This window comes from Chiloscyllium plagiosum, chromosome 33 (genome assembly GCF_004010195.1).
Source record: "Chiloscyllium plagiosum isolate BGI_BamShark_2017 chromosome 33, ASM401019v2, whole genome shotgun sequence".
NCBI classification, from domain to species: domain Eukaryota; kingdom Metazoa; phylum Chordata; class Chondrichthyes; order Orectolobiformes; family Hemiscylliidae; genus Chiloscyllium; species Chiloscyllium plagiosum.
This window is the reverse complement of record NC_057742.1, coordinates 27693716-27711635: the sequence shown is the minus strand read 5'-3', so window position 1 is coordinate 27711635 and position 17920 is coordinate 27693716. Positions and strand designations below refer to the sequence as shown.

The following is a 17920-nucleotide window of genomic DNA, read 5'->3' as shown; positions in this document are numbered from 1 at the left end:
TTTATCAAAAGTACAACTTGAAGAAACTGCCTCTTTCCACAAACGGCGGGGGCCTCTTCAAGCACCATTTGCAGGTAAATAAAGAAAAAATTGACGTTGCAACCAAATAGATGTTTTTGACCAATTCAACCATCGAATAACTCTTAAGACTTAATAGTTTTGTCCACATAACAATTTCATGATAGATAAAATTCTTCAATTGTTTGATTCTAATAATACAAACAATTTATGACCCAAACTGTTATAAAACTGTATGAAAAAGGAACTAGTGGATCTTTGGGCCTCTTGACTCGATCTACAGGTATATACTATGTTCATGAATGATATTTTTCTGCAGGTTTCAAATGCTTACAGTTTTAAGCCCTAAAATCAATGGACAATTTCAACAAAAACATCTGGTTCCAAAGCTGAGTTCATGGGACAATTTCATATTAAAATTTACTCCATCTCCATGAAAATAATGCTAAAATTCACACTGAAGTTACATTATTCTGAGAGGACTTTGATTGCTTTGTGCATAAAACAAGAAAAGCCCATTGAAGACAATGCCTAGTTGCACACAATATACAGAAGACATTTATTGGACTAATGCAGACAGAATTTTGACCTTTACCTGGATATCTTGTTGCCTGCACATAGTGATAGACTGGGCTGTGGGGTAACGTTGAAACAGATGCTGGTAACCAAAAATAGAAAAGGGACTTCAGCCGATTATCTAGTAACAAAATGGATTCAACAAACATGAATACGTTGTTTAATTTTAGTATGATGGATCATAATGGGATGGCACAGTGGCTCAGTGGTTAGCACTGCTACCTCACAGCACCAGGGACTTGGGTTCCAATTCTCGCATTGGGTGACTGTCTGTGTGGAGTTTGCAAATTCTCCTTGTGTCTGCATGGATTTCCTCCGGGTGCTCCGGTTTCCTCCTGCAATCCAAAGATGTGCAGGTCAGATGAATTGGCCATGTTAAATTGCCCATAGTGTTAGGTGCATTAGTCAGGGGTAAATATAGGGTAAGGGAATCGGTCTGGGTGGGTTATTCGGAGGGTCATTGTGGACTTGTTGGGCTGAAGGGCCTGCTTCCATGCTGTAGGGAATCTAATCTAATCATTCTTTTGGTACTAGACTTACTTCAAAGTGAGTTCACTGCTGTTGTGACACTGATCATTATCTGTTTTCTTTAGTGAGTTTCATCTAAGTGTTGATTGAGACATCCTAGCACTATTTGTGCACAAAATTGGAAACATGAATTGTGAAGGTTGGACGGAGGAAATTTGGTGTTACTGCTGCGGCAATTTTGCATCTTAAACAATTTGTGTTCTTGCCATGCAAAAGACGGACAGTTTCTCTGGACACGAAGCTCCAGTTTGTACAGGCACTTCAACTGCAAATAAAGACCAGTTATTATTTTCCCTGTTGGAAGGGGGATTGTAGAAGGCCTGTGTCCAGCATAAGTGAAAGCAGGTGACTTGGTAGTTTCATTAAAAGGTTCCTTTTTACGAATGATATTCACAACAGAGAATGATTTTGCAGAAGGTGAAGAAACAATGGAGATGGTTTTGACATGGGAGCCTTGATCAGTTTTGCAGGAGAGTTTTTGTCTCTTTATTTTATCGTGCAAATTGCATGTCACTAGCAAGACTAGCATTTATTGCTCATCCATCTATAGCCCTTGAATAGATAAGCCATTTTAGATGGAAATTAAGTATCACCACAATTTTGTAGATTTGGACTCACATGTAATCCAGACCAGAGAAGGATGACTGATTTCCTTCTCTATAGGACATTAGTTAACCAGACATGTTTTTACAACAATTGATGACAATATCATGGTCACCAGCACTGAGGCTAACTTTCAATTCCAGATTTTATTAATTGAATCAAAGTACCACCAGCTGCATTAGTGACCTGTAAATAATATGACCATATCTTGATAGCTTTGACAGATGAGAACTAAAAATGTGCTGGTACAAACTAATGATTATCAATTAACTATTTATTGTGTAGGCTAAGTGAAGCAACCGTGGTAAATGCAGGAGTACAAGTTTAGAGTAGGGAGCTGGTTTTGGTGGGATGGTCTTCGGAGGGTCAGTGCAGACTCAATGGGCTGAATGGCCTCTTTCTGCACTGTAGGGATTTTATGATTCCGTGAACCTGAAGCAAACCTGGAGAAGCCAACAGCTGGAAAATCAGTTGTTCCTATTCAGGTTAACACACCTGAAGTTATGCTCCGGTCTGATTAAACTTTTGCTTTGATGAATGCGAGAATAATAGCAATGTGTTCTGTCTGAGAAACAAAGTGTCCTCACATTTGGCTGATTATTAAAGTTATTATTTTTGTAATTGTTGATCTTTCATGTTCTGTGTTCAAAGTGATACTTCTCCCTGGAAGCAAGTTTTAAGTTAGCTCTTACTGGATGGCATGGTGGCTCAGTGGGTAGTACTGCTGACTCACAGCACCAGGGACACGTGTTCGATCCCAGCCTCAGGCGACTGTGTATGTGGAGTTTGCATATTCTCCCCTGTCTATGTCGGTCCCCTCTGGGTGCTCCTCTTTCCTCCCACTATCCAAAGACGTGCAGGTTAGATGAATTGGCCATGCTAAATTGCCCATACTATTCAGAGACGTGTACGTTAGGTGCATTAGTCAGGGGTAAATGTAGGTGGATGGGTTACTCTTCAGAGGGTCAGTGGGGACTTGTTGGGCTGAAAGGCCTGTTCCTACAATAGGGATTTCAGGATTCTATGATTCCTCATTTTAATGAAGACTATATATATTCCATAAAACTGTTTTTCTCACAGAACTAAATGTAGGAAGGAATCTGTTCAGGTGCCTTTTCAAGTCAGTCTTATTATATCGTGAGATGAACTGTGAGACTAACAAGTAGTGAATCATTATTAAGTACTGACAGGAAGCACTTTATTGTGGTTGATAAAAAGGCTTTCTTAAACACCAGAACTAAGCATAACCACAACCACAACACCAGGAATCAAGACTGATTTAAATCACAGTTCCCATTTAGAGGACAAAGAAAAATTAATGGATAAAATTGGCATTTCAACCTGCCAAAGCTTATCCTTCACTTAGAACAAAGACATAGACACAGGAACATAAGAGGGCCGTTCAGCAGCCTATTGAGTCTGCTGTGCCATTCAATGAGATTGTGGCTATTTTGACAATGCTCAACTCCACTTTCCTGCCTTTGTCTCATAACTTGTTTCCCTTACTGATTAAAAATCTGTCTCTCTCAACCCTGAACATACTTAACGACCAACCTCAACAGCCGTCTGCAGTAAAGAATTCCACAGACTCACTTGCCTTTGGGGGAAGAAAGTCTTCCTCATCTCTGTCTTAAAATGGGTGACCCTTACTCTGAGATGATGCCCTCTAGTCCTAGACTCTCCTTCAGAGGCAAACAACCTTTCTGCATTTAATTTGATTTTATTTATTATTGTCACATGTACCGAGATACAGTGAAAAATGTTATGAGTGCTATCCAGATTATTTGTAGCTTACATCAGTAAATGAGGGTAACAGAACAGAATGCAGAATATAGTGTTACAGCTACAGAGAAACTATAGAGAAAGATCAACTCTAATATATGAGAGGTCTGATAACAACTGGGAAGAGGCTGTTCTTGAATCTGTTGGTATGTGTTTTCAAACTCGTGTATCTTCTACCTCATGGAAGAGGGGGGAAGACAGTATAATTGGGGAAGGAAGGGTCTTTGTTTGTATTGGCTGTTTTTCCTGAGGCAACTTCAAGTGTTGACGTAGTCAGTGGAAGGAAAGCTGGTTTACATGATGAATTGGGCTGTGTTCACAACTCTCTGGAATGTCTTGCGGTCTTGGTCAGAGCAGTTGCTGTATCAAGCTGTGATGTATCCAGATAGGCTGCTTTCTATGGCGCATCTATACAAATTGGTAAGGGGTCATTGTGGATATGCTGAATTTCCTTAGCCTTCTGAGGAAATAGAGGCATTGGTGTGCTTTCTTGATTGTAGCGTCGATGTGGATGGACCAGGACAGATTGTTGGTGATATTATTCCTAGGAACTTGAAGCTCGTGACCACCTCCACCTCAGCCCCATTGATATAGACAGGGGCACTTCCTCTACTCCACTTCCTGAAGTCGATGACCGGTTCCTTTGTTTTTCTGACATTGAGGAGGAGATTGCTGTCTTTATGCCATACCACTGAACTGTTTATTTCCTTCCTGTACTCTGTCTCATCATTGTTTGTGATCCAACCCCACTATAGTGGTGTCATCAGCAAATTTGTAAATGGAATTAGAAGTGAAGATGGCCACACAGTTGTCCATACATAAGAAGTATAGTAAGGGGTTGAGTACACAGTCTTGTAGGGAACTGATATTGAGGATTATTGTGCCTATCCTTACTGATTGCAATCTGTCGGTCAGGAAGTCGAAGATCCAGTTACAGAGGGGGGAGCAGAGTCCTAGGCCTTGGTGTTTGGAGATGAGTTTTGCTGGTATTATGGTTTTGAAGGTGTCGCTGTAGTCAATAAATAGGAGTCTTTTATAGATGTCCATGTTATCCAGATGTTCCAGGGATGAGTGTAGGGCCAAGGAGAAGGCATCTGCCATGGACTTGTTGTGACGGTAGGCGAATTGTAGTGGATCAAAGCAGTTACTAACCTCTCAAAGCATTTCATAATGCTGGATGTCAGAGCCACTGGGTAATAGTCATTGAGTCATGTTGCCTGATTTTTCAGGGATGATAGTAGTCTTCTTGAAACGCATGGGAACTTCACACTGCAGTAAGGAAAGGTTAATGATATCGCCAGCTGGTCTGTGCAGGGTCTGAGTGCACGGTTGGGAACTCCATCCGGGCCAATCGCTTTCCATGGGTTCACCTTCAAGAAGGCCATCTGCGGCGGTGACTGTGGGTACAGGGGCACCCAAGGCTGTTGGGGGAAGGTGACATCATTTCACTGATCTTCTGTTTCAAATGAGCATCGAATGCATTGAGCTCATCGGGAAATGCGATTCTGCTTGACTTCGCTTTGTCATCCGTTATATCGGACCTTGCCACAGTCGACTGTGTTCATGTAGTTAGTCTGGGGCTCTAGTTTAGTCTGGTATTGTCCTTGGTATCCCTGATGGTTTTGCAAAGATCGTACCTAGATTTATTGTGTAGGTCAGGGTCACCTGACTTGAACGCCTCAGACCTGGATATCAGTAGGGAGTGGATTTCTCTGTTCATCCATGGTTTATGGTTGAGGAACACTTAAATTAACTTCTTTGGCTTCGACACATTTACTGATGAAGTCTGTGACAATAGTTGCATGCTCATTTTGGTTGGCCATTGAGTTCTTGAACCTGGCTTTTTTCCATGGTGGAGGGGCCAATTACTTAGATTGTATGGGGGAGTGGGGAGGGTGTGGGGGGGGGGGGGGGGTGAAGTTTAAAAGAGATGTGCGAGACAAATTTTCCACACAAAGGGGGTGGAGTGCCTGGAAAGTGCTGCCAGAGGAGGTGGTGGAAGCAGACGCAATAGCAGCATTCAAGAGGAACCTGGATGAATACATGAATGGGAAGGGAATAGAGGGATACAGATCCTGTAAGTGAGGACAATGGGGGGTCCATTCGGTCATCTTTCAGCTTATTTGAAAAAATATTAGCAAAGCACAAAATAAATGCATCCAGCTTTAATTTTCTTTTATGTTTATACCCATATTAGTTTTTTCTCTAAATTCCTTCAGTTGTATTTTCCTTCCCTCTTTCTATTGCATTACGTAATCTGAATCACATTTTATAATAAAATCATAGCCAGCTAAAGTTGTAAGTTTATTATTATGATGCCCACTGTCTCTTTAAACTGTATTCTGAAGGTTGGCTGTTCATCACAGACATTATGACAAGATCGTCTAGTCATGAAAACCACTAAAGCTTAATTTAACATGATTTGGATGTGAGATTCAATAATTGACTTGATCTGCCAGTCATTGTTTTATATTATTGTCAATTCCCTTTCTGAAGTCATCCTTGCTACAATCTTTCTCGTAATAAAGAGCTATGAACATTTAAATGTATTCCTAATTTCTTTAATTTAGTGCTGGAATCATCTCACCAATTTTATTTAAGGGATTTGAATGGTATATGATTGGAATTAAATTGACTGGAAAAGATTGCAGCCAATAGTGACATTTATCTGGATGTAGACAGAATCATGAGACTATGATGATCAGAGCTTGAATTTGTTAATTATAAGATATAACATTTATGCTACTCTATACATACAGGAATTAAAAAAACAAAATCTTTTTGAGAATAAATTTAACTAACTGTACCACAAAAAAGTACAAAAAAAAGTAAAGTTTTTTCTCTCTGTTAAACAGCTTACAATCCAAGAATCATTTCTGCGAAGACAGATGTATCTCCGAAAACCATCACAACAACAGAGATAATGACCACCCCGGCGGTGCCAAGTTCTCCACAGTTTATTGGGCAGGGAAACACTGACAACATCATTCCTGTTTACTGTTCTATCCTGGCCGCAGTGGTAGTGGGACTAGTGGCCTATGTGGCTTTCAAACGGTTAGTGCTTACAGTAACTCCATTTTTAATGACACGCATATGATTAACAAGTAATGTTGTGTGGGTCACTAATTTGCAATGAATGGGGATTACGTGCCAAAGCTGGGTTATGTAGCACAGTGCGATCTAAAACTGTGCATTTGAAATTGTAATTCACTTAATGTTGATTTAATTATGGATTAGCATGTCAGAAGTCATGCAGTTTATTCATTTCCTTTACTTTCTGTTAAGTAGTATTATTTTCTTTTCTCGTAATTTGACTGTTTGTCTTTTGATGGTAGCATGATGCTTTATTCATTGCAGCTATATCCCACTGTCTTTCTGGTGCCTTTTCTATGGCCATCATTCTATTTTGGACACCTCTGTTGATCATCTGATGCTTGTATTTATAAAGATGGAGGATCATGGAAAGACTGTTGGGGGTTGTACACACTTGCTTTGAATTTTTTTGTCAGACTCACGTTCACGTACCAGCCCTCCTCCTTCGCTAATTCCTGAATTTTCACACAGACCTCTTTCTGGGTCCTGAAATGTATCCTTGGTAGCATCAGCAGGGGCCAAAATTATTCATTCTGACTCAGAATAATATAAATGGCTTACATTTCATAAAATACCTTTAAAATATTTTCCTGAGTTGCTCACAGGAGCTTTATCAAAAAGTAAGTTATGTTGGCCCATATCAGGAGATATTAGGGCAAATAGCCAAATGTTTCATTCAAGATATAAGTCTTAAGAAGGACAAGAGATTTTGAGAGTTGGAGATATTTAAGGAGTGAGTTCTCGAGGTTAGTGCTTCAGCAGCTAAGGACATGGGCACCAATTGTGGTCAGTAATGGCCACCATGTTCTCAATGGCAATTAGGAATGGGCCTTATGACCCAATTAGCAAAGTCCACAGTCCTTGATTCAATTTTAAAAAATCTTTTCCCAACCTGTAAGAATAGGATCTGTCAGAAATAGGGCAAGACATCTCAATCTGGGCCCTCCCCACCATTTTTAAAGCTCCCCAAAGTCTCTGACTTTCTGAAAATTCACTCTTTATCTCAGGATCAGATATGATGCTGAGCTGAGCTCAGACTCAGGCAGTTCCCTGTGACAGTGATGCTATCAGTGATAAGGAGAAAAGTGTACAGCAAGAACTGAAGACTTTGGATGGTTATGGACAGCCTACCCACTGCTTTCTTCAAAGACACTCAGTTCCTAATTTAGCAATGCAAATTTGGGAAGGAGGCGATAGCTGAAGGCTATTCTTCTGCACTTGCTGACTTCCTCCCTTTATACTGCAATCCCCACAAATATAAACTGTCTTCAAAGCTTAGTCATCTTGGTTGCTTTTTGTACTTTCATGAGAAATGAATTGGTAGCACAGTTTCCAAGCTTCTTACGGTTTGGTTCATATTCTATTACCTAACATGGATGAGTCCAGTCGCTTGTGCACTTCCTTCTCTGTAAACTATTCCTTCTCTCTCTTTCCCTTTTTATGCAATGAAGTTGATGTTAAAGTTCCTCAGCTCATTGTGTTGCTTGGCTTGTTTTCCTTAGATGGAACAGCTGTAAGCAAAACAAGCAGGGAGCCAATAACAGGACAGTAAACCAGACGCCATCTCCAGAGGGTGAGAAACTGCACAATGACAGTGGAATCTCAGTTGACAGTCAGAGTCTACAGGAGCAACAGCAGAAACTACAGCAGCAGCAACAGCAGCAGCAACAGCAGCAACAGAGCCAAGGTAGGTCACAGATGTTTCGTCGTGATTAATTATTCGCATGACGCGGCTATCATCACAAAGTGAAAACATGATTTCTAAATCCCTATTTTACTCACACTCCATAGAAAGTGGTAGCTTACAGTACAGAAACAGATCATTCATACCTCTACTGGGTCTTTGAAAGTCTTGTTTGGTCCCCTGACCTCTTTCTGTTCAAGAAAAAGGAGGAATCGATAGAGAGATTCTAATTAATTCAAATCATGCGCCTATAAGTTTGTACATATTTAAATAGTTGAGCTTGTTGCCAATGAGGATAAAATAATAATGTAGATATGCTATACAGGATACACTATTCTGAACTTTGCCTCTCCTTTCGTTAATAGTGAGGAACAGTCAGAAAATTAATGCATGTCCATGTTTCAAAGATTGTATCTACTGGAGCTTATTATAAATTGTCTCTTTCAGGATTTTAAAATGTTAATTGTCAACATTGTACATCAGCATTGCAGTGTAACTAAAACTAGCTCAAGCCAACCATGCTTCAGGAATGTTTGCAAGTAACTGATAGCATTTTCAGTTCAGATTTGCTGCTGATTGAGCAGTGTAGAGAATGAGCTGCCAGAGGAAGTGGTGGACACTGGTACAATCATGACATTTATAAGGCATCTGGATGGGTATATGGACCAAATGCTGGTAAATGGGACTAGATCGGTTTGGCATATCTGGTCAGCATAGACAAGTTGGACCAAATGGTCTGTTTCCGTTCTGTATAACATTGTTAAACTGGCACAGATGGATGAATCTAGATTGGCAACATATAGATATTTATAGACACCTCAATACTGGATGTACAATTGTATGGTAGATTTGGTGAGAACAATAAAATTAAGAAACATAAAGTACTTGAGATTTTGAAGAACAATAAATGACCTTAAATAGTTAATTAATGGTCATTTAAGGGACTCAACATGTCCCCTCCCTGAGTATCTGCCCTCCTGGTTCGGTGAGAAAGGTGGTCAGTGTTCTGACTGGGAAATCAGGGCAACTTGCCTGCTGGGTAGGGTGGAGAGATCCTCCAGTTACCCCAATCTGGAGGCAAACTATGACATGGATTGAGGACAAGGGTAAGATACCTCTGAAGGAGACCCCTTATGCCAAGCCCTCCATACACTGACCCTGTACAAAAAGCTCCAGATGTTTTCTCTTTGCTGGACCTTCCAAGTAATAGGGCTTGGCTGGTGATTCTTTGGAACCAGAAGCTTCAGGAGGCCTGTGACACCAGCGTCAAGGTCATGAGAAGCAAAGCATTGGCGAATTTCTCAGCTTCTCTCTTAATAAGCTCATTGGCAGTGAAGGGATATGTTTTCTCAGTGTTAGGGGTGGCTGTGAGTTGCCATTGAACACATCCGCCCTCACACCTTTTAAAAAATCTCAGGAATACATGCCCAATGGATTTTCTTGGTCTGAAATTAAGACCATAATGATAAAGTGTATTAGTATAGTGCCTTTATTGCAGCAAAACCCCTCAAGGCATTTCACAGAAAAGATATCAAACAAAAGTCGCCATCTAAAATGACCTTACTGACTTCTGAATTGTGATCTAACATTCAGCAGAGATTATGAACCAAATTTTACTGAAAATCATTGGTTTATTATTAACCAAAATCATGCCACTGGAGTGCTCAGAAATGTCAAACTCAATTCAGTTCATCAGAATATATCTGGTTGATCAAAGTAATCTGTAAGCATGGTGGAGTGAATATTAAAGATAACCTGTTATATCTATTGCCTCCACCCCATCTGATCTGACTTTTTGCAAATACATTTATATGACGGGGCACAGGTCCTCCTGTAGAGATGTTAGTGCTCACAAAATAAAAGTTGATTACATTTCTGGCGAAGAATGGGGTGGACAACTTGGAAAATAAGCATGAAGACTGCAAGGTAAAGTCTCTACCCCTGGCAAGGGTTGCACTCAAGGGGAGTTCCTGTCATTGAGGTTACATCACTATTCTATTCCAACTGACAAAGATTGAATTGATTTCACATTTTATAATATCTGACACAATTTGCAGCTAGCTCTCTGTTGGGCAGGTGGGATGAGGAAATTAATTCCTGAAGGCAATTTGGAACATGATTGCTCCTGAGCTGCTGGGAGGTGTTGCCCTTATTACCAATGGTGTCGCTAAGGAAGGTAGTTAATGAAGAGATATGTGGTGAAGCTTTACTGTTATGTCTGCTCACAGTTGATTAAAAAAGTATTTTTTTAAAGTTCTACTACTTTGGGTGGAAACTAGGTAATGGTTTGTCGAAATACAGTTTGTTGAGCATATGATTAAATAGGGGGTCTTACATGTTGATCAGCATTCTTTATTTAAATATCTGGGTCAGGAGTTCAGTCCAGTGGCAATTAATTAAACAATTGAAATTAGTCTAGCAAAATCCCACGTACGCATTCTTTTATCTATTTAGATTGAGTTTGTAATGATCTTCGTATCTGAACAGCCACATGGTTCTTTATAGATTTTTTAAAATCAGCTTATGCATGTGGGACTTGAACCCAGACCTTCTGGTCAAGAGTCTAGGACAATGCCACTGTGCCACAAGAGCCCTCAGAGTTCATTATAATTGATAAACCTTCTGTTCATAAACAGAATCAGCATAATCAGACACTGTAATACCAGAACACAATGGTCACATTACAACTTTGAATTGAAAATGCATTCCTAAAATGAATCCCACTGTGGTAGCTGTCAAGGTTTTTGCTGTAAACTAGTCCCTTCTGGTCAATCAATTCAAGATTATACCTCATCTGATTTTGAGTTGTTAATAAAAGACAGATGTTCCTATTGAGTTATAAATCCTACAGCTCAGATTAAGTGGGCCTGTGGTTAGCTTTTCCTGTTGTTAGTAACCAATGCTGGCTTTACCACCAGTTGTGTTCTGATTAAAGAGCTGTGCAACTATTCATGTTCACAATTGGTTGATTCCAGAAATTCACCGTCTTCAGTGAATTCTATTGCTTGATCTCTTTAGAGTTTTTGAAAATGACAGGAGGATTTACAAAGAAAACAATCAGCAATTTTGCTGATTGGCTGCAAATTGATTCTAAGATGTCAATGGCAAGAAAACTTTAATTAGAAATAAAATGTATGCCTTCAGCTACTGCATTTAAAAACACTTGGAGGCTATTTGTACTTAAAAGAAAATGAGGACTGCAGATGCTGGAGATCAGAATCTAGAGTGTGGTGCTGGAAAAACACAGCAGGTCAGGCAGCATCTGAGGAGCAGGAGAATCGACGTTTCAGGCATGAGCTCTTCATCAGGAATTCACCTTGATGAAGGGCTCTTGCTCGAAACATCGATTCTCCTGCTCCTCGGATGCTGCCGGACCTGCTGCGCTTTTCTAGTATCACACTCTTGTCTCTCTTTCGTTGTCATGTCCTTTTAATGCTACCCAATTAAGTCCCCATTTAAACAAGATACAATTTTTCCACAAAAATACAATAATCTAACTGACCTAATTGCTGGGTCATTTTGTTCACTGCACTCGATTAAGAGCAACTACTTTTTTGAATGCAAGAGTAGGGTTGGAAATAAGATCAAAATACTTCACATGGGGTGGAAAATCTTATTTAAATAGGTAAAAAGGTAAAGTTCCCACAGTCCTACCAGGCCACTGGTTGCTTTCCTATTAGGGGAAAACAACTGGTGGCAGTTTAAGCTGACAGCCACCACAGCCAAGATGAGGGGACGGGTTGAGAAGGAGGGCCAATCATGGTATCATCAGCCAAGTCAGGAATTGAACCCATGCTTTCGGCATCACTCTACCTTGCAAACCAGGCATTCAGCTAACTGATACAGGTATAGTTTAAAGGATTTTCCAATAGCACAGTTTCATTTTTGTAAGGATTGTAACATAACTTAGCTGTCGATATTGCCCCCACTTTCATGTTCACCAATTGTATTGTAACTGCACGGGCTCATCCTGTTTTTTAAAGACCCCATTGTTTCACTTGTTGCATTTTCCAAACCTTTTGCTTCACCCTCAGCTCTCTTCCCATCTTGGCCACCTCACTCCCTCCCACTTGCTGTCTCTCCTTACCCTCTCGTTGGCTGTCACTTGCCTTACTGAACCCCACTCTCTTGCTTCTGCTCTCTGCCTCCTGTGTCTCTCCCAAGTCCTTGCTACGAATGAGGATTAAAGAAGTGCTTGGTGAGAAGGAAGCAGCGAGGGAGTAGGGTGGTGGTCAGTGAATGTGAGGCAGTGAGTTGAGAAAGCGAATGAAAGGGGGCAGAGAAGTCAAGGGAAGCGGATACCACAAAGAACAAAGGGGCATGAAGTGGGCAGTAAGGAGAAAGATGCTGTTTGGGTCAGTTAGATTCATTAAAGCCAACAGGATTTTAATATAAACATTACAGGCCAGAAATAGCTGACCTTTATTGCCTGCTTTTCAGGAAAATAATAGTTCAGCTAATAAGTCAAATTGTGTTTTTGTTACATGGAATTGCACTATTTTCCAGGATTTTTGCTGATAGTTTGGGGTGGATGCTGCACATCATTGGCTTTGGTCATGAGAATTTATTCAGTTAAGATTCCTGAAAAGGTTGATGGTAGAACAGCAGAGATTAACCTTAATCTCTTCTTAACAGACATGCCATCTCCTACTTATCAACTTCCAGATGATGATTTAAAGTATTGAAGTTAGATTAGATTAGATTAGATTACATTACAGTGTGGAAACAGGCCCTTCGGCCCAACAAATCCACACCGACCCGCCGAAGCGAAACCCACCCATATCGCTACATTTACCCCTTACCTAACACTACGGGCAATTTAGCATGGCCAATTCACCTGGCCCTGCACATCTTTGTGACTGTGGGAGGAAACCGGAGCACCCGGAGGAAACCCACGCAGACACGGGGAGAACGTGCAAACTCCACACAGTCAGTCGCCTGAGGCGGGAATTGAACCCGGGTCTCTGGCGCTGTGAGGCAGCAGTGCTAACCACTGTGCCACCGTGCCGCCCATAGATTACTGACAAAATTACACAGAATTTAACTTCTGCCCCACGGACTAATTCTTGGCAAGAATATTTTTAAAATCCATGCTCTGAAATTCATGGGGACCACTGTTAGCACTGGTTTGATATAACAGAATCTGCATCTGCCTACAGCTGCGAAGGCAGGTCCCGTCCCAACCGATAGAAAGCAAATAAGGTCTGAAGCTGTAAGTATTATAGCCATCTAAACCAATCTCCTAGCTCACGGACAGGTCCAATCAAAAGTCCAACACTCATACACATGTAGTGGGCTGGAAAAGTGTGGAAGCTAAGTTTATTTTTAGCTCCTAATTCACAAGTATTTACAGTTCATCAATTCCTCTTGATTGGATATTGTTCAGCCTCAGTTTGACTTAGAGTCATAGAGTCATAGAGATGTACAGCAGAGAAACAGACCCTTCGGTCCAACTCGTCCATGCCGACCAGATATCCCAACCCAATCTAGTCCCACCTGCCAGCACGTGGCCCATATCCCTTCAAACCCTTCCTATTCATATACCCATCCAGGTGCCTTTTAAATATTGCAATTGTACCAGCCTCCACCACTTCCACTGGCAGCTCATTCCATACCCTCTACGTGAAAAAGTTGCCCATAGGTCTCTTTTATATCTTGCCCCTCTCACCCTAAACCTATGCTCTCTAGTTCTGGACTCCCCCACCCCAGGGAAAAGACTTTGTCTATTTATCCTATCTATGCCCCTCATGATTTTGTAAACCTCTGTAAGGTCACCCCTCAGCCTCTGACGCTCCAGGGAAAACAGCCTTAGCCTATTCAACCTCTCCCTATAGCTCAAATCCTCCAACCCTGGCAACATCCTTGTAAATCTTTTCTGAGCCCTTTCAAGTTTCGCAACATCCTCCGATAGGAAGGAGGCCAGAATTGCACGCAGCATTCCAACAGCGGCCTAACCAATATCCTGTACAGTCGCAGCATGACCTCCCAACTCCTGTGCACAATACTCTGAACAATTATGTTGCTTGAATGTGAACTGCATTAACTTCATCCTTGTCTTTTTAAAGTTGTAACTTTTCTCTCAGTCAGAAATTTACTCAAAGTGTCAAAGGCAGTATGGTATTTCAAGAAATGAGAAAATGAAGAAATAGCTTTTATTGGTTTGTGTACAGTCTGTGATTAGCAAGACATGATAGTCCAGACCGTGAAACGTATTAGTGTCATGTTTTGTACTCTTCATTTGTTCTGTTTGAATTCAGATATATATGTTCATGAAAACTGCTGTTACCTCATTGGAGCCAAAACATTGGATTGGGACAGTAAAGTCTGTTGGAATCTCCAGTTTTAAATGAATTTAGATTAATTCATGTGGGTCCAAAGGAGAAAAATCAATTCAATCGTAGGAAAAGAAGCCTGAAAGATAAAGAGCACACCAATTATGGAGTGCCTAGGAAATACTAACCTTAGTTCTACAAATTGGACAATTATATTATTCCATTGTTGCTCAATAATGGAAAGCAAACTGAACGCCTCCTTCACTATCCTATCTACCTGCAACTCCACTTTCAACGAGCAATGAACTTGCACTCCAAGGTCTCTTTGTTCAGCAACACTTCCTAGGACCTTACCATTAAGTAAATAAGTCCTGCTAAGATTTGCTTTCCCAAAATGCAGCACCTCGCATTTATCTAAATTGAACTTATTTGGCGACATTCTTGCTGCAATATGCATTCTCAATTCACATTCCAGTAGAGAGAGAAGGATAGCCTTAAATTGTCAGAGGCACCATCTCTCAGATGAATCATGAATGTGCGACCACATTCTGCCTGTTGTAAGAGTCCAACTTCACAAAAGCTTTTTTGAAATATTCACTTATCTCCACCAAAAGTAATTACATTCATCATTCATCGTGTTACTGTCTGTGGAGCTTTATTGAGTGTTCATTGAAGCTAGTGCATTAAAAAAATGCACTTTGTGCACTAAGACCAATATTTTCTTTTCATTCTTAGTTTCTCTTGAAAAGGTAGTGTTGATTTTTTTTTCCTTTGATCACTGTGATCCAAAATGCTGTTAACCAGGGTGTTTCAGAATTTTAATCCAGAAACAATGAAGGAACTTCAAGTCCAATTGGCATCCCATTACTGGTCGCCATTATTAGACTGTTCAGCAGCAACTTGTTTATTGCATTTCACACACCGAATTAGAAATGCAGTGACTATAATGTAGCCAAGCAAAATATGAAGACATATTTCATGAGATGTGATAAAGTTTTGTGGGACTGTCTTTTTTCCAGATTTATGGTGTTAGTCTAGGAATGAAGGTTTGGTGGAAATCACCAAAGCAAATCTATCAGCTACATTATTAACAGCACACTAACATTTTAATAGTGATGTTCCCAATTATGGATAGAACACTGCAGTTTTTCAACTGGAACAGCAGTCATTACATTTATGATGAGATGCAGGGATGTGTACTGGGGCTAGGCATCATTCCATTTAAAGCAACAAGCAGTAAGAGGTCCTGGAAAGCAATAATATGCCAGGATGCATTGAATATGAAAACAAGTGAAGCTTAGAATTACAAATAATTTGAGATATAGTGGGGATAGGAAGGTGCAATGGTTGTTAATACTGTGTCGTAATGCTCTAAGTTCTGTTTCAGACAAACCTTGGCGCACTATACAATTGTCCAATTTTTAGAACGAAAGCTAGTATTTCCTCGGCATCCCATAACTGTTGTGCTCTTTACCTTTCAGGCTTCTTTTCCTACGATTGAATTCAGGAAAGCCAAAACAATTGATTTTTCTCCTTTGGACCCACATGAATTAATCTGAATTCATTTAAAACTGGAGATTCCAACAGACTTTACTGTCCCAATCCAATGTTTTGGCTCCAATGAGATAACAGCAGTTTTCATGAACATATACATCTGAATTCAGATAGAACAAATGAAGAGTACAAAACATGACATTAATACGTTTCATGGTCTGGACTATTACATCTTGCTAATCACAGACTGTACACAAACCAATAAAAGCTATTTCTTCATTTTCTCATTTCTTGAAATACCATACTGCCTTTGACACTTTGAGTAAATTTTTGACTGAGAAAAATGTTACAACTTTAAAAAGACAAGGATGAAGTTAATGCAGTTCATGTTCAAGCAACATAATTGTTCGGAAACATATATGTTGGTCCTTATACAAAGTAATACAAAGAATCCCCTAGGTTAATAACATGCAATTCAAAAAGAAACATAATTTTTCTTGTACATCTTGAAAAAGAAGCTTTTAAACTACATTACACAGGTGGCTATAAACAACTTTATTACCTGGTTTGAAAAGGGGGGTGATATGGTGGCACAATAGTTCACACTGCTGCCTCATAGGGACCTGGGTTTAATTCCAGTCTTGGGTGAGTGTCTGTGTAGACTGTGTACATTCTCCCCGTGTCAGCGTAGGTTTCCTCCGGGTGTTCCCATAGATGTGCAGGTTAGGTGGATTGGCCATGCTAAATTGCACATGGTGTCCAGGGATGTGAAGGTTAGGTGGATTAGTCATGGGAAGTGCAGGGTTACAGGCAGAGGACAGGGTTCTGGGACTGAGTCTGGCTGGGATACTGTTCAGAGGATTGATGTAGACTTCGTAGGCTGAATAGCCTCCTTCTGCATTGTAGGAATTCTATGATTCTAAGTTGTGCATAGTCACTAAAATAAATACAGGTAGTTCTTCTATACTGTGATGGATGCATTCTTGTGTAACCCCGTGTTATAGAAAAATTGTGCTTTCAAGCAGTGTTTAAAGTGTTGGTGATGTAATCACGTTACAGCCAATGCATGATTTATAGGTTCACACTTTAGAAACTACATCCCAATTCATCAATTGCGTTACAGTGAATTTGTGTTAACGAAACGAGCGTTATAGCAGAACAACCCAATACAGACTTGCTTTTCGCAGCAGTGAGCGGCGGGAGCTGGGCGGAAGTTCAGACGGAGCGCAAAGCCGGTCGGGAAGGTAAGTGATTACTATTAGAGTGGGTGTGTTCTAAACCCCAGGTCCTACAAAGTAGGGTCTCCCTCCCTCCCTCCTCCTCTAACCTTAATTAAGAGTCCACAGACGTGCCACAAAAAGAGGGTCTAAGAAAGTTTAGATCGAAGAGTGAGGCTTCAGCTCAGGACTCTTTGACAAGGAGGTTGAGTGAAGTGATTACACCACAGGTGAAGAGGGTGAAGACATGACTGCCCAGCTGGTTCAGTGCGCTACGTGCTTGATGTGGAAGGTCAACGACTCTGGTGTGTCTGGCTCGTATATGTGTGGAAAATGTGTGCACATTCAGCAATTGACCAAGCATATTGCAGCGCTGACGAAAGAACTCGAAGACCTTAGGCTCATCCGAGAGAACGAAATCTTTCTGGACAAGACCTTCAGCGAGGTTATTACAAAAATCATGCCAGAAGAGAGCAGAAGAGAGCAACTGATGAGGAAGGCAGAGAGGAGACAGGTGCAAGACACCCCGAGAGAAGTACCTGTCAGGAACAAGTTGAAGTTTTTGGAAGCAGAGATTGATGACACTGCCAGTTCATTTGTCAATCAAAAGTTGCCGCAGAGGCAGAGCGGAAGAGTCGGACATCGCACAGAGC

General features: G+C 40.7%; 1 protein-coding gene across 1 annotated transcript in view; it reads left to right on the top strand.

Annotated features, from left to right (window-relative positions):
• Positions 1–17920, top strand: part of LOC122539962 (tumor necrosis factor receptor superfamily member 16-like) — a 179062-nt gene that overhangs the window by 124872 nt on the left and 36270 nt on the right. Inside the window, exons 4-5 of the mRNA XM_043675193.1 lie at positions 6363–6561; positions 8103–8298. Of these exons, the coding sequence (XP_043531128.1) occupies positions 6363–6561; positions 8103–8298 (395 nt within the window). The remainder of the gene's footprint in view (positions 1–6362; positions 6562–8102; positions 8299–17920) is intronic.